The sequence below is a fragment of the Eublepharis macularius genome, chromosome 11 (genome assembly GCF_028583425.1).
Source record: "Eublepharis macularius isolate TG4126 chromosome 11, MPM_Emac_v1.0, whole genome shotgun sequence".
Classification (NCBI taxonomy): domain Eukaryota; kingdom Metazoa; phylum Chordata; class Lepidosauria; order Squamata; family Eublepharidae; genus Eublepharis; species Eublepharis macularius.
In genome coordinates this window covers 69257010-69281039 of record NC_072800.1, presented here as the reverse complement: position 1 = coordinate 69281039, position 24030 = coordinate 69257010, and the positions used below count along the sequence as shown (strand labels likewise).

The 24030-nt window shown below is 41.6% G+C and overlaps 1 protein-coding gene across 10 annotated transcripts in view; it reads right to left on the bottom strand.

Moving 5' to 3' along the window:
- Nucleotides 1-20193, bottom strand: part of KIAA1217 (KIAA1217 ortholog) — a 476642-nt gene extending 456449 nt beyond the window's left edge. For 9 of the 10 annotated variants that reach the window (XR_008597801.1, XR_008597800.1, XM_054990766.1 and 6 more), the window contains exon 1: nucleotides 20081-20193. Coding sequence is in view for 7 of the 10 variants with exons in the window: in XM_054990766.1 (XP_054846741.1) it covers nucleotides 20081-20165 (85 nt within the window). In the remaining 3 variants the exon portion in view is untranslated. Of the gene's footprint in view, nucleotides 1-13796; nucleotides 13876-20080 lie in introns of those variants that run through there. The other variant, XM_054990773.1, reaches the window with a different exon arrangement.
- Between the last annotated feature and the right edge of the window lie 3837 nt (nucleotides 20194-24030).

Genomic DNA, 24030 nt, shown 5'->3' with positions numbered 1-24030 from the left:
ACAGCTCTTTGGGCAGGAACCTCCCTGAAGGTGCTCTGACCACAGCAGAGGAAGCTGGAAGCAAAGTCACTGAGGAAACACACAAAAAAGATACACCGAGAATCTGCAGAAGTATCTGAGGAGATCCCAGAGCAAAAATATTTGCATTACGATGCATTATTTATTATAAGGAACTGCGAGTGTGCAGAAGAAGAGGAATAAACATCCTCAATATCATCAATTTTTGCAGTGCCTGTGTGCACAAACACACACAAATGGGATTTGAGTCCATGTTGGTTCTCTGTGCGTTCAGCCAAGGGTGGAATACCACAGGGAATGTAACCCGTGTCCTGTTTCCAGCACCAGCACTCACTGTTGCTCAAAGCAGCTTTCTGTAGCTGGCCGGGCACTGGAGCCCCAAAATAACAGTGCAGCTAAGTGCCATGCAAACATACTGAGATATTGCTGCCCTAAACTTGGGGGAGGGAAGCAACCTCCACAGTCAAAGAGAGACCTGTGAGTTTTTCTTTTTCTTTTTTCATAAAGAGCTCTACTGCTTCAGATAGCGCTGCCCTTTATCCCTTCACAGCCAGCACACTAGTCTCAGTGACCATTAGCCCTGTATAGATGGACCCACCTGTGCATTGACTCACCACATGGGGAGGGATCACAGGCATAAGTGTGCTGGCCTGGCCCTACCTCCATACAATTGCCGAGTGGTCTACGCTACGTGACTGCATGGAAGAAGTGCTCAGGTTCACAGGCAAGGGGAATGTACACAGGCTCTTTATCCATGTACTTGCAAAGTGCAGACAACTTGATGATCTCAAAGAGGCCAGAGTGGGGCTGGTGCCTGCATACCCACAATCCCTCTCCACAAGGTAAGTCAGCACGCAGACCAGTCACCTGCATAGGGCTTCTTGTGTACAACGTAGAGCTGTTAACCTTCTTCAGATATTCTCTCTCAACTGAAGCTTCGTTAACCACAACTGGCAGTTGTGCAAGCCCTGTGGACCCACCGATCACCTCAAGCAGCATCTTATATGGGACCTTAACTAGCTTAGGAGCTTGCTATTAATGCTACACCTGCTGTCCTTCTGAGGACGGTCATAAAATTCAAAAAGAAATATATTATTCCTTTATGCAATAGAATGCTTCTGGGTTTTTTTCTCTGAAGAAATATTGTACTTCTAGAACAGATTTTACAGCCGTAAGCTGTTTTCATACTAGGTTTTTGTATTACCTATTGCAGAGGTATATCATCAAGACATGGCTTGCCACTAAAATCCTTATTTGCATTCACTTTATTTCAATCCTTTCACAGAAACCTGGTTTGAATTCTGACCTGGTTCTATACGCCAAAAAAGACAATTCTTATCAGCTGGTTATGTTAACCTCTCATCTTAATATAGCCTCTACAGAATTAATTTCTGCACTGTAACTCTTAGAAGTGACCTTACTCTGCCAATACCTCAGGTCTCCTTTAGGTGTCAGTATGCCACAACAGGATAGAGAGGCAATATCTTCATTACCTGAAGGCCTCATAATATTCCTGTTTGGGATTTAGGCTGTTATCATCACACAATTTTTGAAACTAGACATTGTTAATATTTCTATAATTTAAGCAATAATCATAGTAATAGGGGGTGAGGGATGTTTTGAAACTTACTTGTCATTTAGAAAGAGGCAATGTGGTAAGTTCTGACTGGGACTAACATAACCCAGTTGTAAATTCTCAGCTTGCTATGATGCTCCTAGGTGGCCTTGAACTTTCACATTCTCTCTGTATAACCTACCTCACAGGGTTATTGTGAAGATAAATTGGAAAAATCAGTAATCTATGCCTAAAAATAGATTTTCATGCTAGAGTGAAGAAGAATGACAAGGGGACAATAGGGAAGAGATGAGAGCTAGACAAAAATGGACGAGTCAAGAGGCATATTGTTGGAAGAGAGAACACTGTTCTCACAGAATGTATTCACCAATCATTCAATTAAAAGTACATTCAGAGAAGAAAGAAAGAAGAGGGGAAACTATATAGAAAGATTGCATTAGAATTATCGACAGTTCTTGACGTCATTATTTATATTTGTTTTTGTTACTTCACTTATAGTCTGTCTTTCTCACTAAGACTCAAGTCAAATTATGAAACATAAACATTTTGTTTGTTTGTTTGTTTTATTCAATTTGTATTCCGCCCTCCCTGCACCAGCAGGCTCAGGGCGGATTCCAATTCATAGAATATAAAATACAATATCTTTAAAACCAATAAAACATCTTAAATATTTTTAAAAGAGCATCTCAAATCAATTAAAGCAGCGTAGACCTCCAATAAACAATGCAGTAGGACTAAAATTACAGAATTGGAATAGACAATGCAAACAAAAAAACATAGAGCTGGAAGGGATATCAAGGGGCATCTAATCTAACTCCCTGCACAAATTTCACACCTGCCTCCCCCTCCACACCCCCAGTAACCCCCATTCTATGTCCAAAGGAAGGCAAAAATCCTCTAGGATCCCTGGCCAATCTGGTCTGGAGGAAAATACTTTCCTGGCCCCAAAGTTGTGACTGGTATTACCCTGAGAACATAAGAAAGGGCCATGAGAGCCTAGCCTCAGCTTATCCACTCCTGCACTCCCTCTCATGAGCTGCCTATATTCATAGTGAGTCACAAAATCAGCATTGCTGTCAGATGGCCATCTAGCCTCTTCTTAAAAACCTCTAAGGAAGAAAAGCCCACCACCTTCCAACGAAGCCTGTTCCAGTGAGGAACCAGTTTGTCAGGAAGTTCTTTCTAACATTTAGCCCAAAACTCTTTTGATACCATTTGTAACCCACTGACAACAGAAAACAACTCTGCTCCATCCTCTATACGTGACAGTCCTTTGAATACTTGAAGATGGCTATCATATCTCCTCTCAGTGATCTCCTTTCCAGGCTACAGATACCCAGCTCCTTCAACGTTTCCTCATAGGACTCGGTCTTGATCCCTCACCATCTTTGTTGCCATGTCCCATACTTGTCAAAATTCTCCTTAAACTGTGGTGCCCAAAACTAAACACAGTACTCCAAGAGAAGTCTAACCAGAGCACAGTAAAGTGACACTATACCTTTTGTGTGATCTGGAAACTATACTTCTGTAGATACTGCCTAAAATCACATTTACCTTTTTAGCTACTGCAACAAATTGCTGACTCACGGTCAGTGCATGATTTACTAGCGCCTCTAGATCCTTTTCACGTATACTACTGCCAAAACAAGCCTCTTGCATCCTATAACTATGCTTTTGATTTTCCTACCTAACTGCAGAACTAAACATTTATCTCTCTTGAAATTCATTTTGTTAGTTTTAGCCCAGTTTTCCAGCCTGCCAAGATCACCCTGAATCTTGATTCTGTCTTCTACTGTATTTGCTACCCCTCCCAATATAGTATCATCTGCACATTTAAAAAGAATCTCCTCTATTCATTCAACCAAGGCATTTATAAAACTGTTGAACAGGACCCAGGACAGAGCTCTGAGGCACTCCACCTATCACTCCTCTCCAAAAGGATAAAGAACCATTTACATGCACTCTTTGGGTACCATCGGCCAACAAGTTACAAATCCACCTAAGAACAGTAGTATCCAAACCACATTTTACCAACTTGTTAACAAGAATATCATGTGGAAACTTATCAAAAGTCTTACTAACAAAGCACTGTCTAAGGCACGACACTTCCGCACGGGGCTTTTTTTCCAGTCCTGGCCCCATCCTGCTTCCATGTCTCCTCCGAGTTCTGCACACATGGTCAAAATATCTCAGTTCAGTCTCCAAACTGCATCCCAGATTGTTTTGCATTCTGCATGATCAAAGGCTACATCTGATGCAGAAATGGTCTTTTGCTGGGTTTTCTGCAGCTTTTCTCTCTGTGCACATACCCCTATTTTTTTTTTACATCGAAGTAAAGACAGCTTTTTTGTAGTGCAGAATGTTTTCTTCAGTGTAAACCCTGGCCCTGCCTTTCACCTTTCCCTTTATCCTCCTGCATCCTGATTGGTTCAACAGCAATATGTAACTACACCCTTTCCTCACCTTCCTTCCCCCACCACTCTCAGTTATAATCCATCTTTTTAAAAATGTCATCAGCAGTTCACCTTAGCAGTAAATCATCTTCTTACAACAAAAGAAGGTATCAGGATGACACATTGGTTTTCTTGGTTTTTTTAATTTAAAACATCAACAACACTGCAACAGTATTGTTGTAACGAAAAAAAATTTAAGGGTTGCAACTAGACATGGGCATGAACCGCATTACGAACCAAAAAAACCCCATGAACCGCCTGATCGTCTGTTTGCAAACCAGCGGTTCGTGAAGATCCATGGCCAACGAACCAGCGTTCGTTGGAAGCCTGGGACAGTCAGGCACCATCAATCAATTCCCTTGGAAACGGAGCTGGGGGAATGCCTGAACTCTGTCTGCACTCCTTCTGTTGCCCTGGAAACCCGAATCGAAGCCCAGCTTACCTTGATCGGTAGGTCTTCCTTCTAACCATGGCGCTGCAAACTAGTTACAATTGGTTACATGAGAGAAGACACCCAGGGGGAGGGAGGGGGAAGGGGGGTGTTCTGTAGCCATGGGCACTCCAATCTCATCCCTGCAAACCCTGATAGGCAGTTTTGACGGTCAACCCCTTGTACACTGGGCCAACGTCAACTGGTGGCTCTAACTGTATCAAATGGGAGTTTCCTGGGGGCCTCGGATTGGAGAGGGTATAACTCCAAGATCCCTATTGCAATCTTGACCAAACGTGGGTGCTGGCTGGAGGAGAGCCTGCTAAACACTCCCTGGGAATATGGGCTTTCTAAGTCCAATGGGGGCCGTTCTGACACCCACGAACCACGAACTTCGAACCGGTTCATCAGCGGGAAATGTTTGTTTTGGTTCGTTAGTTCAGGTTTGTCGGCGGCACCAAACCAAGAACATCTGGTTCATTAAATTTTTGGGGTTCGTGCCCATGTCTAGTTGCAACACTGGAGGAAAAAAACGCTGCAATGGCTCACATAAAAACCATAGTACAATAGTATTCATCCTATATTGCATATATAATTCATTCCAATACATTTATGGTTTAGTATTATTTTTGTGTACATGGTGTTTTTCTGTGTTTACCTCACATAAAAACCCGGCAGAGAACCCTAAATCCTACTTAATATTTTAAAATTTCCCTCTAGAACATCGCAGCCACGCATACAACCCCCTCTAACATCCAAACACTACAATGTTGCAACACATGCTCCAAAAAACAACTAAAAACACCCCACACTGATGAAACCTCTGATGTGTCATCTTTCCCCAGAAATATGGTTGTTGTGGATTTTCCGGGCTGTATTGCCGTGATCTTGGCATTGTAGTTCCTGACGTTTCGCCAGCAGCTGTGACTGGCATCTTCAGAGGTGTAGCACCTCAGGCAAACTCAGTTTGACACTGAGAGATCCCTGTCTTTCGGTGCTACACCTCTGAAGATGCCAGTCACAGCTGCTGGCGAAACGTCAGGAACTACAATGCCAAGATCACGGCAATACCGCCCGGAAAATCCACAACAACCATCGTTCTCCAGCCATGAAAGCCTTCGACAATATTTCCCCAGAAAGCCCACAGCAGAAACAGGGTATTTTTCTAGTGCAGAAATAAAAACCAGGCAACACTTTAGTCTGACTCCCTCAAGTGCAGAATTAAAGAACTGGAGCTTTATAGTGACCAGAACTGACAAATAAGTGGATCTGATCTGGGAGAGGGGTAGCTTAATACGCATAAAACCTGCTGTATAGCTGAGCATGTGGAAGAGGCCACATACCCTAATGCAGATTCCAAATTTGCTGCAAAATTTCTTCTGTGGTTTCCTTTCTCAGCTAAGACCAGCACAACTTCCTGCACACGTTCCACCTCACCCTGGGAGGTGAGGATGTGTGCTCATAAAGGTAGACTAGACTCAATCCTGACCAGTACCCAAATCATTATATCCTTCAGATTTTTTAGATGTACATCTCTGGACAGCAGGGCTCCCAGGTCCCTATCCCCTCCTGGTGGGAGGGGGGGGACCCAGGACTTATTTGTTGGGATCTCCTTGTGTGCACGGTTTGCGCAGGCAGGCTCCCAAAGAGGCATGATGATGTCACTTTTGGGAAGTGACATCATCATGCCAGCTACAGGCATTCTCCTGCGGGTTTGTTTGTGGCCAAAATTGGTCCCAGCAAAGCATAAGAGCATGCCCGTGGCCAGAGTGACAGCATCACTTCAGAAACAGGTCAAACCCCTGGGAGATTGCCCGCCAGCAGCGGGCAACAGGGAAGCCAACTGGAATGCCCTCTGATTAGTATCAACCATGTTTACTATATGTGAAGAATGCACAACCAACCATAGTTAAGAGCAGCATGGGAAGAGCAGACGGAACTCATATACAAGAGAGGAGGACACAAGCAATTCCATAGCCCACTCTCCTGACCACGGGTCAGCAAAGGACACATTACATCTGAACCTATAACTTTTGATATTTTCTCATGAACAACTGCAAACAATGTAACTCAGCAGGAGCATTCTCACAGTAGTACCCGTTCCCCAGGTTTTAGCTATTACTTAAGGGGAGGCAGCATGGTGCGAAGGGTGGGGAAAACCCCCATTAATTGCAAAAATTAAACAACTGGGCATAGAATTGCAAGCCTGGCCTTCAGTCTCAGAAAGAAATGGATTTCCCAGCTTAAAAGATGAATTTCAATAGCTTTGCCATTTTAAAAAAATCTACATTTGAAATCTGTTTTATGTCAACTAGCCTAATCAAGAATGTTTTTAAAAAAACTCAAAAAGGTTCTTCTATATAGCTAGGAACACTTTTGTATTTATAGCAAGCAAACAATATGCTAAAATGCTTTGCAGAATGGTTGGAGAAAATATGCTTTTATTGCACTAAAAAAATTCCAGCGCTGGACTGATCTAGTTCAGTTCTACTGGGAAGCCTGATAACAAGCCACATTCCTATTTTTAACTGTTTTTAAGTGTTACAAATGCATTTCCTTCTTGATCTATTAAAAAAGACGAACTTAAACAAAATGCATTGCAGACAACTTTTGCAATAAAAGGGGGGGTATATTTTATAAGGTTTTGAAAACACATCACAGAGTTCTACACTACTGTAACAGTTCACAATTGATAAAAAGAAAAGTCCTGGTTGGAAGATTAAAAATCCAATTTATCATCCAGTCAAGCAGTTATGAATTCAGAATTCCTTTTACCAAAGTATGGATTCTGTATGTTCTGCAGTCATAGGAATGTGGCTTTTGGACGCTAGACGTTAAAGTGATACAATAGACCTACTGCCAAAGTTAGATAACTAAGAATGAGGAGGGAGGGGCATGAGAATGCATGAAGACTAGACTTTGTTCATTTTAAAAATGCAAATAGCATTTTCAAGGAGGAAAACGGGATTCAGTTATTACTTGTGTTGAGGCAAAGGGATTATGGTAAGGTCCTCATCAGACATTGCAGGTGAACAACCAGGTGGATCTAGGGTTACCATGCCCCAGTTGGAGTGGGAATCCTCTGCCCTCCACCACCACTAGGGTTATCATTCCCCAGCTGAGGGCAAGGAATCGCCCACTCCCACCCTCTGCCCCCTGCCTCCGCTCACCTGGCCGGCAGTGAGAAAAGGCTGGGGAGGGCCCTGGAGCGCTCCTGGGCTTTGCAATGGGCCAATTTGGGCCCCAAAAGGGCCTGATTAGGCCCACTGCAGAGCGCAGGAACGCTGCTGGGAGGGCCCTGGAGAGCTCCTGTGTTTCATAGTGGGCCAATTTAGGCCCCAAATGGGCCCGATTCAGCCCCAAATGGGCCCAAATAGTCCCACTGCAGAGCACGAGAGCACTCCCAGGGGCAGTACGAGACCCTGCTCAATGACATCACTTCCCAGAAGTGATGTTATTGAGCTACCTGGGAGCACACACACATGAGGACTGCACCACAGGTAAGTGCTGGGTCTCCCACCTCCCACCAGGAGGGTAAGGGGACCTGACAACCCTAGCTACTATTCACCTGGCCAGTGGAGGTGGGAGTGCAGGGAATGGGCCTGGGAACTCTGGAGGTTGTGGGAGCAAGTTCTGGAGCTCTTTCTTGTCGCACCGGGAATGGCATCATTCCTGGCAAGACAAGGAAAAGCTTCAGAAGTAAGTTCTCCCTTGGGTCCCCCCGTGCCCACCCCCACAATCCCTGGGTTGGGCTCTAGGGGCCTGGCAATCCTAGGTGGATCCATCGCATCACCCACAACATTCAAAAGCCTCATTCCCCTTTAAGCTCCGTATATATTACATATATATACTGCAGAGAAAAGTAAGTTGTTTCCCACAGCACATTCCTACTTGTTTGTGTTTCACACCCCATAGGAACTTCACAGCCATTTAGATGATAGGCACTTATTAATTCCCATAAGATGTATGACATGGAAGTTGCTTTTCTTCAAGACAGTCAACTGAATCCATCTAGAAGGTATACACATGGAAGCAGGTCCCTGCATATCCCAAGCAGCGTGCATGCAGACAGAAGCTGGGCATACCGTACCACCCTCAGTCCAGCTCCTGGAAATGCATATGCACAGTCTCGGGATTTTCTACAAACTCAGCTTATTTCTGATTTTCTTAGTAGTTGATCCACAAGCACTAGAATCAGTTCGGGTACAGTTCTTCTGTGTGTCTGCCCGCTCTTTGCATTTTTATAGTTGTGGAGGAGATCGTTTACTTTCTTCTTTACATACCTCAAATAATCAGGATTTTCAAGAGAGGGAGCTGTCTCATTAGTGGCATCAATGGTAATGTCACAGCACTTCACCTTTTATTTTTTGTGTACACTTACATTGCTCTAACAATATAATGGCTGAATTTTTTTAAAGATAGAAAATGAACACATTGCCAGTCTTTGTATGGGGAAGCCTAAAAGAGCAGCCATAACTAAGTGTCCCCTCACAATCCAAACTAGAGACCTCTGCCTGGACTAACCCAGAGGCAAGAGGGGGAGGCTTGCACTTGTGGGGCAAACCAACTTCTGTTAGGACAGAGCCCACAGCAGCAGCTATGGGCTTTTCAAGCAGAGCTGCTTTTTCCAGCACCACAAGTGGCCACACCTCCTCTCCTGAGCTTTCACCATTTTTTTAAAAATCATCAATTTCTTATCAATATATCAACCTACCATTGCAATAATAGGTGCAGCAGGTTCACTGAACTCCTATCTTTCATTTTTTTTAAAGGTAAGTCTGTAGTAGACGTGGGCACGAACTGCATTACGAACCAAAAAAACCCACAAACCGCCTGATCGTCTGTTCACAATCCGGTGGTTCGTGAGGGTCCATGGCCAACGAACCAGCGTTCATTGGAAGCCCGGTTCATTGCGTTCGCCCGCGGTTCGTGAAGCCAGACAGTCAGGCACCATCAATCAATTCCCTTGGAAACGGAGCTGGGGGAATGCCTGAACTCTGTCTGCACTCCTTCTGTCGCCCTGGAAACCTGAATTGAAGCCCAGCTTACCTTGATTGGCAGGTCTTCCTTCTAACCATGGAGCTGCAAATCGGTTACAATTGGCTACATGGGAGAAGACACCCGGGGGGAGAGGGGTGTTCTGTAGCCCTGGGCACTCCAATCTCATCCCTGCAAACCCTGATAGGCAGTTCTGACGGTCAACCCCTTGTACACTGGGCCAACATCAACTGGTGGCTCTAATTGTATCGAGTGGGAGTTTCCTGGGGGCCTCGGATTGGAGAGGGTATAACTCCAAGATCCCTATTACAATCTTGACCAAACTTGGGTGCTGGCTGGAGGAGAGCCTACTAAACACTCCCAGTGAATATGGGCTCTCTAAGTGCAACGGGGGCCGTTCCAATGCCCATGAACCATGAACCATGAACCGCGAACCGGTTTGGTAACGGGAATGTTCATTACGGTTCGTTTCTTTGGGTTCGGCGGCGGCACTGAACCATGAACCATAGGTTCATTAATTTTTTTGGGTTCGTGCCCATGTCTAGTTTCTAGCCACTTCCCTTATATAAGGAAAAAAGCATATGGAAGGGGCTATAGACCTACTTTTTAAAAAAATGAAAGCTGAAAATTCAGAGAGCCTGCTGTATCTACTATTGCAACGATAGGTCAATATATCGATATAGCATTGATGGTAGAAAAAAGGTTAAAAACAAAACCAAAAGGAGCAAAGGGAAGGTGGGGGCAGAATGCTTTGACGATGATAAATGTTCAGTCATTGAAAAGTGGATTGGAAGTGGGTGGGAGCAGGCAGGACAAACAAAACTGAAACAAACATTACACATGAGGGAAAAAATCAACTCAAAATCAGCTTTCAGAAAAAAGATCAGGGTAAAAGTGATCTCGAAAGATCTAGAAAAAAACTAGAGAAAAATGAAAAAAGGAAACTAGGCAAAAAAATGTATAGAAATCAGGGGATAAATTGAAGCAGTATGGGGCCAGAACCAAGAGAAAAAAACCTGTGCGGAAAAGTCGGAAAAGTCAGTAAAAGCACCAATCATTTAAATTGGGGAGGCTGAACTTAGTCCCTTATATCCCACCCCAATCCAGACTTCTGACTGACAACATCTGACTCGCACTATGTATAACTGTAGCTATCTCTGAGCCAGCAACTGGAGATTCCAAACTAGAAACCCTTCCTATTTCAGACAACGTTCCAAGATGTTAAAATAGGGCAAGGTAAAAAGCCAACACAATTTTACATTCTGTCAATGCAGGGGTTTTGCACAAGATCTTCCTATTAAAAAAAAAATTGCAACAAGTCTCTCCATTCTCGTTTAGACCAAGGCATTTGATTGGTATGCACACAGGCATGTGCAGGAATGTATTATTCAATAGTTATAAAACCAACCAGCCTACAGGGAAAATCTGGAGTTATTGAAGTACACAGAATGTGTACCTTAGCAATTGTAAACAATACTCATTAACCATCATTATGAGCCTGAACAGCTAGTCCCAGGTGTGCCTTGTAGATTAGTTGTTCATTCTGCCTGCTCCTTTAGATGATCCTGGACAATATTTTTTTCAAGTTTAGTTACAGAAAAGTTGTAGCATGTTTCAAAGTATTGACAATTCCTTGGGAATTGCTATCAATATGCCTCAATTCAGAGTTGGACAGACAGTCTTATGGAGGCTTGTTTCCCTGAACTCATTCCTGTCTTGGCTTTCCTGTCAAGACAACTGACAAGGATCCTGATTATTTCCAATTGCATTAAGACTTAGTTACGCAACTAACTGCTCACCAAGAATGTGGGCCATGTCCAAATGTAATTCCAAAACGCTCAATGAACAGATGTGGAAACGCTAGCTTTCATCCACTGCCTATCTCTGTCAAGAAACAAAACGACTTTCCATTTTAGTACTGGCACCCAGAGCCATTCTGTCTTCAATGGAGTAAGGAGCTAGACAGCCCAGGTTTGTTTTAAAAAATGGGATATGGCCTTAAACGCTATATTTCTTGCTTCGGCGGATCTTAAGCTACAACTGATTGAGCAAAAAATTATGTTTAGGGTATAATGGACACCACGGCACAATTGTAGTAAAGGACTAAATACAGTGTCTAATTGCTGGTTTTTTTAGCTTACAGGATGCATCTCTTAAGCACATGCTTTGGACATGTCCAGTTATTCAGTCTTCTAGAGATGAAGTTACTCATGAAAGCCAGGTTGGTGTAGTGGTTAAGTGCATGGGACTCTAATCTGGAGACCCAAGTTTGATTCCCCACTCCTTCGCTTGAAGCCGGCTGGGTGACCTTGGGTCAATCACAGCTTCTAGGAGCTCTCTCAGCCCCACCCACCTCACAGGGTGTTTTGTTGTGGGGATAATAATAACATACTTTGTAAACTGCTCTGAGTGGGTGTTAAGTTGTCCTGAAGGGTGATATATAAATCAAATGTTGTTATTATTATATTAATGTTGTATTGGAATACTATTTATTTTTGAGGATGTTTATGTTCTTTTAAACTATCTGTCTGCCTCCTGGAATCTAACCAATGGTGAACAAAAATGGATCCTTTGTGCCCTTACTGTAGCTAAAAGACTTACATGACAGCATTAGAGAAACAAATGCCCATGTACCATAATACAATGCATTGAGGACCTTACAATTTTATTAGTATTTGAACTTATGGCATATAGATGACAATTGCATATGGACTTATTATTAGATATCTTTTTATAGATGCCTATGTGCAGACCCGCCACTATTATTATCATATTTCTACTTGCATTTTGTATGAGGTTTGTTTTAATTTTAAAAAATAATTTTTAATGTTCTGGAATGATAAACGTTTGTGATAAAATGTTGCCTTCTGCATTATATGAATTTCTGTAATGGTGATGTTCATATCTTCTGTTAGAATAATTTACTGTATTATCTTTAGCATAATTTATAGGATTAACCCATTTGCGTGTGCATTCCTGTATTACAAAAACCTACAAGTTCAGTTGCACTTAATGAAAATGTAGAATGCACCTAACGTATCCACAGTACCTACAAAAAGCATGTAATGTGCTATCTTTAAATGCGCCCGAAAGAAACAAGGCAGATGAATATTGACTACCCATAACATCCCGTTAAAAGTCAGTGGAACATATGTATATATATTACTATGTACAGGAATGCAGCCAGTCTCTTGCTTTGTGTGTCTTTGGGAAAAGATACAGTTTCTCAATTAGCATCTTTTAACCATGAGATTCAGGAAATTCTCCAGAAGCTCTAGAAGCTTAAAAGACTAATTTTTGAAATACTTATTCTGTCCTCCTAACCCTCCTGTGGCATCCCGCCCTATTTCAAAACCATTGCCATAAATTACGGGGAGGGGGAATCATTCCAAATCTGGTAGCTTCCATCAAGCTATGGGACAGAGCAGTGGCAGGAAGACCAACTTTTCTGGCTCAAATCTTATCTCATGCAACCACTGCAGTTTCCAAGTTAAGCAAGTGGACTCTCATGAACCCCCTCCACACAAAAAAAGTAACAAGGTGCATCATATACACGTATAGGTAGCATAATCTCAACAGAAAGCTCCGCTTCATGACCTTCAACAAGCGGCAAAGACAACAGTAATATTCCAATGCTCTGTTGCTGCAAACAGGACAAAGCCCAGCGGCCATGCAAGCAAATAGCCTTGTTTTCCCTACAACAATCCCATCACCAGCCTAATTCTTCTCAAAGCACAGAACATTTTAAACTGCAAATAGCACCATACATTAACCTGTTGCTACGCAACAATGGAGATTTGTATATTTCTTAGATGGGAGCTAGAGAAAATTGGACTATGGATCCTGACTGGCTGACTATTGCAGCTGTATTGCCTTGGTATGATTTGAATTAAAACTTGCTGAAAGAGGAGGACAGGTTATAGTCTTTGGCAGTCTGGTTTTAGAATCTGGGCATCGCTCCAATGTAATTCCTCCGTTTAATATTTAATTTGTTTCTGAGTATGACCTGTGCTTTAATTTGAAAAGAAACCATCCAAATCTTTCATCTGCCTATATAAAAATCATTCTGCTTCAGAATAGCTCTCACAATATTAACTGTATCTTGTAGATAAATTACATTTTATGGTTATAGATGTTAGCATATATGACAGAAAGAATTAAAATGAAGTGTGGAAGATAACATACCAAATAGGAGAGCAAATAGAATGTCTCACAACAATGAAGAAAAATAATCTAATTTTTTAAGTACAAGAAACAGCTTGTATCCATAACTGGGTGGATTCAGAACCTGTTACCCAGTGTATGGTAAAATACTCCTTACCAATCCCACAGCATAAGGCAGACAACCAAGCAACTCCAAGGATAAAAGCAAGCAGGACAGCAGCTACACACCAGCATTGTGTCAATCCACGTACCCTGCCCTATACCTCGATCTCCACACAGGGGTGGAAACAGCCTCTTTCCCTCATGCTATCTACTGCTGACAAACTGTCTATTTTTCCCACCAACCTAGCACCAGATTCTGAGAAAAATAAAAGCACCTTGTGACCTCTTTAGTCACAATGTGTCCAGAAGGGGGGGGGGAATCTCAGATTAAAGAAGGGGCCTTGGCTTAGTAGCTGAGTGCATACTTTGCATGTAGAATATCCTGGGTTTGATTCATAGCATCTTCAGCAACGTATTTTGGGAGAGCTTCTCTCCCCCACCCCCCAAGATGCTGGAGAATTACTGCCAGCCAGAGCAGACAATACTGAACCAATGGGCCAGCGGTCTGATGGTATAATACAGTGACATACATCCATAGGAAATCTGTTAAATGAGGGGCTATGGTCTTAGGGACAGAACATTCCAGAAGGCCTCAGGTTCAGTCTCCTGCATATGCCGTCAAAGAACCACAGCAAGCAGGATTTTTCAAAAGACCTCTTTCTTCCTAAGACAGATGCTGCTAGTCAAACTTAACAATTCTGAACTTAGTAGACCAATGCAGTATAAGAGAGCTTTTTATATTGATATATATTCAGATTTTCAGTTAAAGTTAATTGACTCTTTCTTTTGACATCAATTTTGGTTGTTCAAGTTCAGATGAATGTAAAATCAGATCACATAAACTGAGATTGCTCTTGACTGAAACAAGATCTTATATGTACCTAAACTAGGAAATAATGGCTTATTAAAAAAGAGGCTAAGGCAACTTTCATAGAGTCAAAGTTTGAGCCCAAACGGATCAGTGGAAAAAATAAATGTGATTTATTGCCTTGATTAAATATTCCTTTAAAATATTAAAGCACTTATTCATTTTTAATGTAGCAGAATACTGAAGTGAAAAAAGCTGATTTTAATGCTATGTTCATTGTATTGCAATGAACATCCTGTACTGGACCTAGTCCTGCAAGCTCTTCACATTAAGGAATCCTCTTGAAGTCAGGGGCACTGACCTTCCTCATTGTTTCCAGCAGGGCTTTTTTTCAGCTGGAATGCAGTGGAACGGGATTCCGGAACCTCTTGAAAATGGTCACATGGCTGGTGGCCCCGCCCCCTGATCTCCAGACAGAGGGGAGTTTAGATTGCCCTCTGCGCCATGGCGCAGAGGGCAATCTAAACTCCCCTCTGTCTGAAGATCAGGGGGCGGGGCCACCAGCCATGTGACCATTTTCTCCCAGGGCAACCCACTGAGTTCCACCACCTCTTTTCCCAGAACAAAAGCCCTGGTTTCCAGGATAAAAGTCAAGAATCACTTAAACTCTAAGTCTCCCCCCTCCCATACTGCAAAAGCATAGGATTGGGCTGACTTTTCAATGGGCTTTAGTACAAGAGCTTAAGCCCAATTACGTTTAATAATTATGTTTAATTAAGACAGCATGGCTGAACAATAAACAAAACCTTAAAAGGTGGCCACAAAGAAATAAAACAAATGCTCCCAATAACTGCCCAACTAAAGTTTATTTGCGACACAAATTGTTGCAGGCTGGTTCCTTGCCAGTATCATTGCTAAATGAGACAATAAATTTTTGGAGAGGACTTGGTGGAAAGGAGAAGACAGTGCCTTCCTGCCCCTGACCTTTTCTTTCGTGTACCAGTGGGCAGCACTAAGTATTCTAAAAGCTTCCAAATCAATTCAGTATTATTTCAGGGAGTAGCAAGCAATTACCTCCATTAAATTTAATACAATCATTTTTTGAAGAGCTGCACATACTGCCTTCCTTCAAAGGGCCAGAACAACAGCTATTCTGGATTGGGGGGGGGAGACATATTTCACTTTGCACCTACCTCCTCTCCCAAAGTGTATTTTCTCATTTAGCAGTGCTTTCATCTCAGTTCCATGAAAGACAAAATCCCAAGCAACTGTCATTACTACTGCGAGAGATCAGAAAAATGAATCCTGACAGTTTCCAAGTATTTTGCTGTGTTTAATACCTTAGAACTTTGCTCCTATGTATAAGATGACAACTTGAGTTAGCACAGCCATAGGAAGGCTCTCCTTCCTCCACACCAAAACAGATTTAGCAAAACTTCTTTCAACTGCTAAAGATTAGGAGAGGATGATAAAGAATGGAATGTGCTGCTAGAACTCCCATATAGTGTAAACTACTTGCAATACAATGTGGAGGAGCCATGCCAGAGTAGCAGTCCCTATGTTTTGCATGAAAAAGGTCCCAGTTTCAACCCCTAGTACTTCCAGTTAAAGAATCTTGGATTTCAAGTGTTGAGAAAGACCCTCCTCTCTCAAAGATGCTGAACAGCCAGTAAGAAAAGACAATGGCAAGCTAGACAATGGGTAACCTGGTGTCATCTGTAAATTTACCAAGTGATTATAGCAACCACTTTAGTAGCTAACTAACAATAGCATCCAACCATGAAGTAAATTTCACCACTCCCTGCAACCAATAAATTCGTAGCCTCTCTGTATGCCTGGAGACTAGCTGATTGGTTTAAATACTGTGGACTTCTCTGAAGAAGATTGACCATACGTAATTGTTTTAAACGTATCAGAATGTGCATAACAGGTCACTGATTAGCTTGTTGCTAATTTAATGACTGTAACCAACCAGCTTGTTGCTAATTTAATGACTGTAACCAACTGTAACCAACTGTAACTGAGAAAAGTTTTTGCTAGTATCTCCCTTCACATCAACACCGCAGGTCAAGGGATCTCCTAAGACATGCCCCATGCGTGGACTTATGCATAACTCTTACAGAACAACAACAGAGTTAATAAATTTGTACCTATACTACTTCAGGCTCACATGATAATAACATTCGATTTATATACCACCCTTCAGGATAACTTAATGCCCACTCAGAGCAGTTTACAAAGTGCATTATTATTATCGTCACAACAATCACCCTGTGATGTGGGTAGGGCTGAGAGAGCTCTGGGAGAGCTCTGACTGATCGAAGGTCACCCAGATGGCTTCAAGCAGAGGAGTGGGGAATCAAACTTGGCTCTCCTGATTAGAGTCCTGCCACTCTTAGCCACTACACCAAACATGATGGAGTAGGCTCACTCTCACACAGAGATTCCTGGATGACTTGGACCATTATAAGAGCGTATTAGCCAAGTTTCCTGTTGACCTTTAAACTAAAAGCTTTGTAGCCACTAAACTATAAAGTAAAAACAAGATACACACACAGGAATAACTGGAGGCAGCAAGGAATTTACGGGCTCCTTTCACTGCTTAACACGTGGGCTTTCAAACTTTCTTGATTGTTCATGAAGACTCATGTATTACTTAATTCTAAACAACCATCAAGACTTAAGGCTGACATAAGAAGCTGCACAGTGTAACAAGGAGAGGGAAAAATGAAGTCAAGCACAATCAAAAAACAAAACAAAGATTAATACTAGTTAATCAGGTTCCAAGGTCACAGAAGGCAGGGTGCAGGTCTTGCTGCTAGAAGTTAAAAGAAATGTATTCATTTTAAGCAGGGCTTTTTTTCTAGAAAAAGAGGTGGTGGAACTCAGTGGGTTGCCCTAGAAGAAAATGGTCACATGGCTGGTGGCCCCGCCCCCTGATCTCCAGACAGAGGGGAGTTTAGATTGCCCTCCGCGCTGCTCAGATCAGGGGGCGCAGCCACCAGCCATGTGACCATTTTCAAGAGGTTCCGGAACTCCGTTCCATCGCGTTCCTGCTGAAAAAAAGCCCTGATTTTAAGCAATACTTAAAGTAGTACACTGTGGCTTAGGTCCCACTCACAGAAGAATTAAATCAGCTGAATGTGTCTACTTTACTTCCCCACCCACCCACAGTACACCAAGATGCCCCAAAATGCTGCTCCTGGGAGACAGGTGAAGCCCCACCCCCCAGAAGATCTGCAGAAAAAGTCCTCCCTCCCAGGTACAGAATTGTTAGGTGGGATCAAACCCATTGGATTTTCCAAACACAAACACGAGGGAAAGAATTTACAAAATTTCAGATAACCAGGCTATGGTGGCCTTTTGGGAACTAGCCTTCATAATCAGATAGTTTCTAGAAACGAATTCTGCTACTAAATTTAAGAGAAACATGCTAGCCATGTGACCAAGAAAGATGGCATTTACGCAGTTGGGACTTATTTGCATTTGTTAGCCTTTCTGTCTCTGCAGAGTTGTCTTGAGAGAAATTTCTAGAACAGAAGGGGAATAAAGGACAGTTAAGCCCAGTATCTGAGAAACAGTAACTCGGCATGCATGGAATCTTACAGGATGTAAGTACAGAAATCATGGCAATACTTCAGAAATGAGAATACTGAAGATCAAGAAAAATTCTACATCCAACACAGCATTTGATCTGTGTGTTAGAAACAGCATTTATTTTAGCACATTCTATATAATGTATGTGCAGTCAACATTCTGTAGTCAAAGTCTTCTCTGTAGTGTAATATTTTAAAGAAAATGTAACACAAGAACCATTTCAGTTCTCTGTGTTGGGAGTCTATATGAGGAACATTTAGTCTCTGTTCTTCAACCACTAAGAATTCTTTGTGGACTCAAGGATCGTTTTCAATAAAGCTACTGTTTCAATGAAACAGAGGAAGGGGCAGAGGGAAGAAGGGAGATGAGGAGGAAACCCAAATAATGTCAACACTGCTCAAGCTGTTTTGCACACACTAGCTGTTATTGTTTCGTGTTTCCCCAAACTAACTGGATGCAGATGCTACCATTCCTAGTTAGCATTTGGGGGTGGGGGTTACACTTCTTCTTGTGTTCACTGTTATCCATGCAGGGCAAGAATAAGCTACCACCCCTCATAAGGTAGGGAGGATCTGATATCACAGCAAGCCAACACCTCCTAGTTGTGTGAAGCAGGTGCAAGCCAGCTTCCCCTCCCCCGCCCCTCAGTGAGGGGAGGGAGGCTTTTCCAGAACTGTTTTTGTCTTCCAATCCACTAGGGGGCAGTATGCTTTTGAGGGAGAGGAAAAGGCAGTGTTAGACCACAGAATCATTGAGACAGAAGTCAAAATGGTTTGTATAATACTTTTTAAACTTTCCAAGTTGCTCAAAAGTCAGAGACACAATGGGTTTTATCTAAATCTTCCCTTTTGCTCAGAACCTCCCACTTGCTGAAAGAGTTTAGGGTTCAAGGTTCCCAGTTTTTTCCCACAGCCTTGTCCAATCCCCATCCTTATTACAGCCTCCATCCCATATGGCTTTTGCACATACAGATCCCATGATCCCCAGCATAATCATTTTTGGGTAGCCAAAGAGGACCCTCACCTTCCCTTTTGGCCAGCAAAAAACTAGGTTGGCTCCAACCCCTCATGTGATCCAAGGATTCCTTGGCTATGATTAGCCTTTGGATCCAAACACCACCCCTTTTGTCTTTTATGCCTTTCTTTAAAAGCCAACTGATCCAGAACAGCAAAATTCACTCTTGTTTGCTCTATCACTTTCCTTTATAGTACTTTCATGACAATGTCCATAATATTTAGACACAAGATGCTGCAGAACCCACCCAAGCAAGTAGTTGCATGATTCTCACTGCAGACTGCCAGACACCAATGAACTCTGCTTGCACAATATTTCACCTACCCTTGGGTTTTTTGCCTACTACTAGCCTTCTGATTTAATGCTAGTTCCAAACCAGAAGAACAAAGATGCAGCATAGTATCAGTTGAACCTCAAGTACCTTAAAGTCATGTCAAGAAGACTCCAACAAAGGGAGCCCAGTATAATTGTTTAGTGATACAGACAACAACACATACACACACACACAGGGCTTTTTTTCAGCAGGAATGCGGTGGAACGGAGTTCCGGAACCTCTTGAAAATGGTCACATGGCTGGTGGCTGCGCCCCCTGATCTCCAGACAGAGGGGAGTTTAGATCGAAACTGCCCTCTGTCTGGAGTTTAGGGGGCGCAGCCACCAGCCATGTGACCATTTTCTCCGAGGGAAAACCACTGAGTTCCACCACCTCTTTTCCCAGAAAAAAAGCCCTGCACACACACAAAACCCTTTGCATTCAAATCACATAACCTTTTCCAGCTCAGATCTACTTTTCTACACAGCCTAATAAAGGTCATTCTGCGGATCACAAAACCTAACCTTCAAGACTCCACAATGATATTTTTAAATTTTTTATATTTTATTGTTTTTATTTTTATTTTTGTGGCATATGTTATACTTACCCAGTGTCCCATAAGGGAAGTCTACACTCCAGCCAGATTGCCTGGTAGCCCTGACATCAAGGCAGGATGCATGATGGGGCATCATAACAGAGTAACATCTTGCAAGTTGTGACTTTGGGATATCTGAAACAGGAAAAATTGAATTTGCAATTAATGTAAGAAATGGCTTGTTAAATATATATATCTTAAGGACCCATTAAAGTTGCACAGTTGCAAAATTTTCTATTTAACAAACAATCCTTGTGATGTAACATGAAATCAAGCTTTGGCTCTGGCTCAGCATTATTGTGGGCAAAAGAATTTCCACCAATGGAGCACAACTTTCTCCCCTCCCTCCTCCCACTGTAGCTGCAAGCAGAAATCCTTCCATCTGTAGAAATACTGTGCTGGGTCAAATCCAAAATAATTTAGTATATAAAATACTTCTATATATAAAGCACTGATACCATTTTGTCACCAGGTGGGAGGGGAGGCATCATAATAACACAATCTAATCAGAAATTTTATAGTAGACGATATAAAATATAGTGCCATGTATTTTTTTTAATATAGGACCACCTTTTTTTTGAGAGGCGGAGGAAAATTCTTAGAAAAACAATTATTATTCCTAATTAAGAACCCTTATTCAAAAGGTGTAACTGAGAACACGTCAGCAGAATTTTGATCCAAATATTAGGTTTCTCACTTTTTCAGTCAGGTAAGCATTTTACTGAATCTCTGACTCAACAACAGAAAATAAATGTTGCAGCAAAACTAAGGAAATGATCTGATCTGAAACTCCAGGAGAACTGTCAAGCTCTAATTACTCATTTGCACAGTTAGAACAACTAATTCTAGAAGACAGGAAGAACATTCTTTCCATAGAGGCATGGATAGCTAAATTATGATTTGTAAGGATTTTTTTGACTCAAATTTTCTTTATTTAAACTATAAACTACACACCACAAGACAATAAACAGCAAACATAGAGAACAAGAAAAAACACACATTTCTAAACATAAAACACTAACAATACATATATCTATAAAATTAGGAGGAAAAGAAAAAAGAAAAGAAAAAAAACCTAGATTACACTACAAGTTGAATTCCAATTTTCTCCGCCACAAGTATATATCATTTCTAGAGTCCCACTTATTCTAAGTTAGTCACAAAACCCCTCTTTTTTTCTATTATTCTTGTTTCTTAGTCCATAAATCCAGATGTCATCAAATCCTTGTTATCCATTTCATGCAAAAAGTCTATTAGCGGTTTCCATTCAGACAAGAAGTTAACTAATGTCCTTTTCCTAATCAATGCAGTAAGTTTTGCCATTGACGCAAACTCCAAAACTTTTGTCAACCATTGGATTTGTAAGGATTAAGAATGTTTAACTATGCATGTGATAGCTATGTGACTACTTTCAAAAAAATAAGAAAACTATTATTCTGAGGCACAGACCCAACCAAGATAGCACTATTCAATACCATGTCCTCTCAGAATTACAAAAAGTACACTTAAAAATGAAAAGAAAGTTTAAGAAACCCCACACTAAACAAAAAGAATCATCAATCCCATCTAATCTGCCATCTATACTCTGAGGAGACTCAAATACCAAAGGACAGAATAAGTATTCTTAAATGTTTTTCACAGGCACCTGTGAAATCCAAACTGCATTTATTCAGCCATTTCTTTGCAGATTATATTTAACAGTACAATTCTATACAGTTAGCTCAATTTAAATCTATTAATTTTCAATAGGCTTATATACTGGAGTAACTCTCTCAAAAAATCTTGAATTTTGTAATCCAGGCCATTTCCACATGCTCTTAAAGGGACAGCTCACTCACCGAACACTGGCGGCTTTTCCTCATGAATCCAAACATCTCAGTTTGCAAAACAGCTGCAAGCCATTTTGCTGCCACTTTTTGGTGCCTTATTTGGGAATGCACTGTGGTCCCAGAAAGGGCGCCAAAAACGGAAGCCAAACTGCCCACATCCATTTTGCAGTGTTCTGTTTGTGGGCCGTCCGTTTAAAGACGTGTGCCAATGACCATATTCTCTGTTAAATCATCTTTAAAAAACACTTGAGCCTGCCAAAGGAGCTACTTTAAGAGAGCCAGTTCGGTGTAGTGGTTAAGAGCAGGGGGACTCTAATCTGGAGAACTGGGTTTGATTGCCCACTCATCCACTTGAAGTCAGCTGGGTAACCTTGGGAGCCCCACCCACCTCACAGGGTGATTGTTGTGGGGATAATAATAACACACTTTATAAACTTATCTGAGTAGGTGTTAAGTTGTCCTGCATGATGGTATATAAATAGAATGCTGTTGTTGTTGTTGCAGCCCATAGCCAGTATACCAGAAAGAAGATAATAATAGATGTGACAAAGAATGGTACGTTTCTATCCAAGCAAAAATTGAAACGAAACTAGGCTGTAAAGTCCCATGGTTTCAACATTTTCAAATTAATCATTTACTCAAACAACCCCCTAGGAAAAATGCAATGTCATGCACTGTAACCAAATTTGAAAATCTTTTGAAACTTGAAAAGGACACCTATAAAGATTTTACCTCTAAAATTTATAAATTATTATTATCAAACTCAAAAACTAAACCGTTCTCTTACCAGACAGCTTGGGAAACCAACTGCAATTTAACTATAACTGAATCCCAATAGTCTAAAATTTGGAGCTTGAATATTTTCAAGTCCAGGTCAATAAACATCAGAACTCAATCAATCAAGTTAATGACAAGATGGTATTCCACTCCCCAAAAACTTCACTTTATAAATAAAACTCTCTCTCCAAAATGTTGGAAGTTATGTGGTGAACATGGTTCCTTCTTTTATTGTTGGTGGACTTATGAAGTTCCCCTAAAACCCAAACTAGTACTGCTTAATTTATGGGCAGAACAAGACTTACAAGGAGGGCTGAGAGGGTTAATTGCTAACAGCTGCTAAAGCTACTATAGCTTCTATGTGGAAAGACCCCAAACCATCAACAGCAATTTTGCACAACAACATTTAGGATTTTTTCTTTATGGAGAAAATAACTAACCAACTCAAGCAAGCAGAATCAGTTGACTTTCAATCTAAATTTTGGGAAGAATGGAGCCCCATACTCGATTATATGGTTAATTTTGATATTAAACCAAATAAGCCAGATCCTATAAACCCTTTTACCTTTTAAAAGAGCACATACCATCATATGTTGCACAAGTCAATACTTATGGTTGTGGTTACCTAAAAACAACCTCTTTGCAGAATTTCTAAAGCATGTATATATTTAAAGTTTCTATCTCTCTCTTGTTAATGTTTATTGTATAAAATATTATTAAGTGCATTTGTTGTATTTTTCTTTGTTGCTGTTATAAAAACAAAAAAACTTTAAAAGTTTTTTAAAAAGAAAAGAATAATAGAAATTATAGGAGGAATTAATATTAAAATCAAAGTAAATTAAAAAAGAGCCCTTCATGGAGCACAAAACAATGCCAGCGCCCAGTTTAAACGGAAATGGAAGATCTCCCAATCCCAATCCACCATTTCCTTGTCTTCCTATTAAATCATTACTACTAGGTTTACACATACCCAGGGCTTTTTTTCAGCTGGAATGTGGGGGAACGGAGTTCCGGAACCTCTTGAAAATGGTCACATGGCTGCTGGCCCCGCCCCCTGATCTCCAGACAGAGGGGAGCTTAGAGTGCCCTCCGCGCCACCGAGGAGCGCAGAGGGCAATCTAAACTCCCCTCTGTCTGGAGATCAGGGGGCGGGGCCAGCAGCCATGTGACCATTTTGTCCGAGGGCAACCCACTGAGTTCCACCACCTCTTTTCCCAGAAAAAAAGCCTGGCACATACCCACATAAGTTATAGCTTCTGCCAGCACAGTTTAGTGGTTAGAGTATCGAACTACGATCTGGGAGACTCAGGTTTGAATCTCCACTCTGTCTTGGAAGCTTGCTGACACTCCATCCAC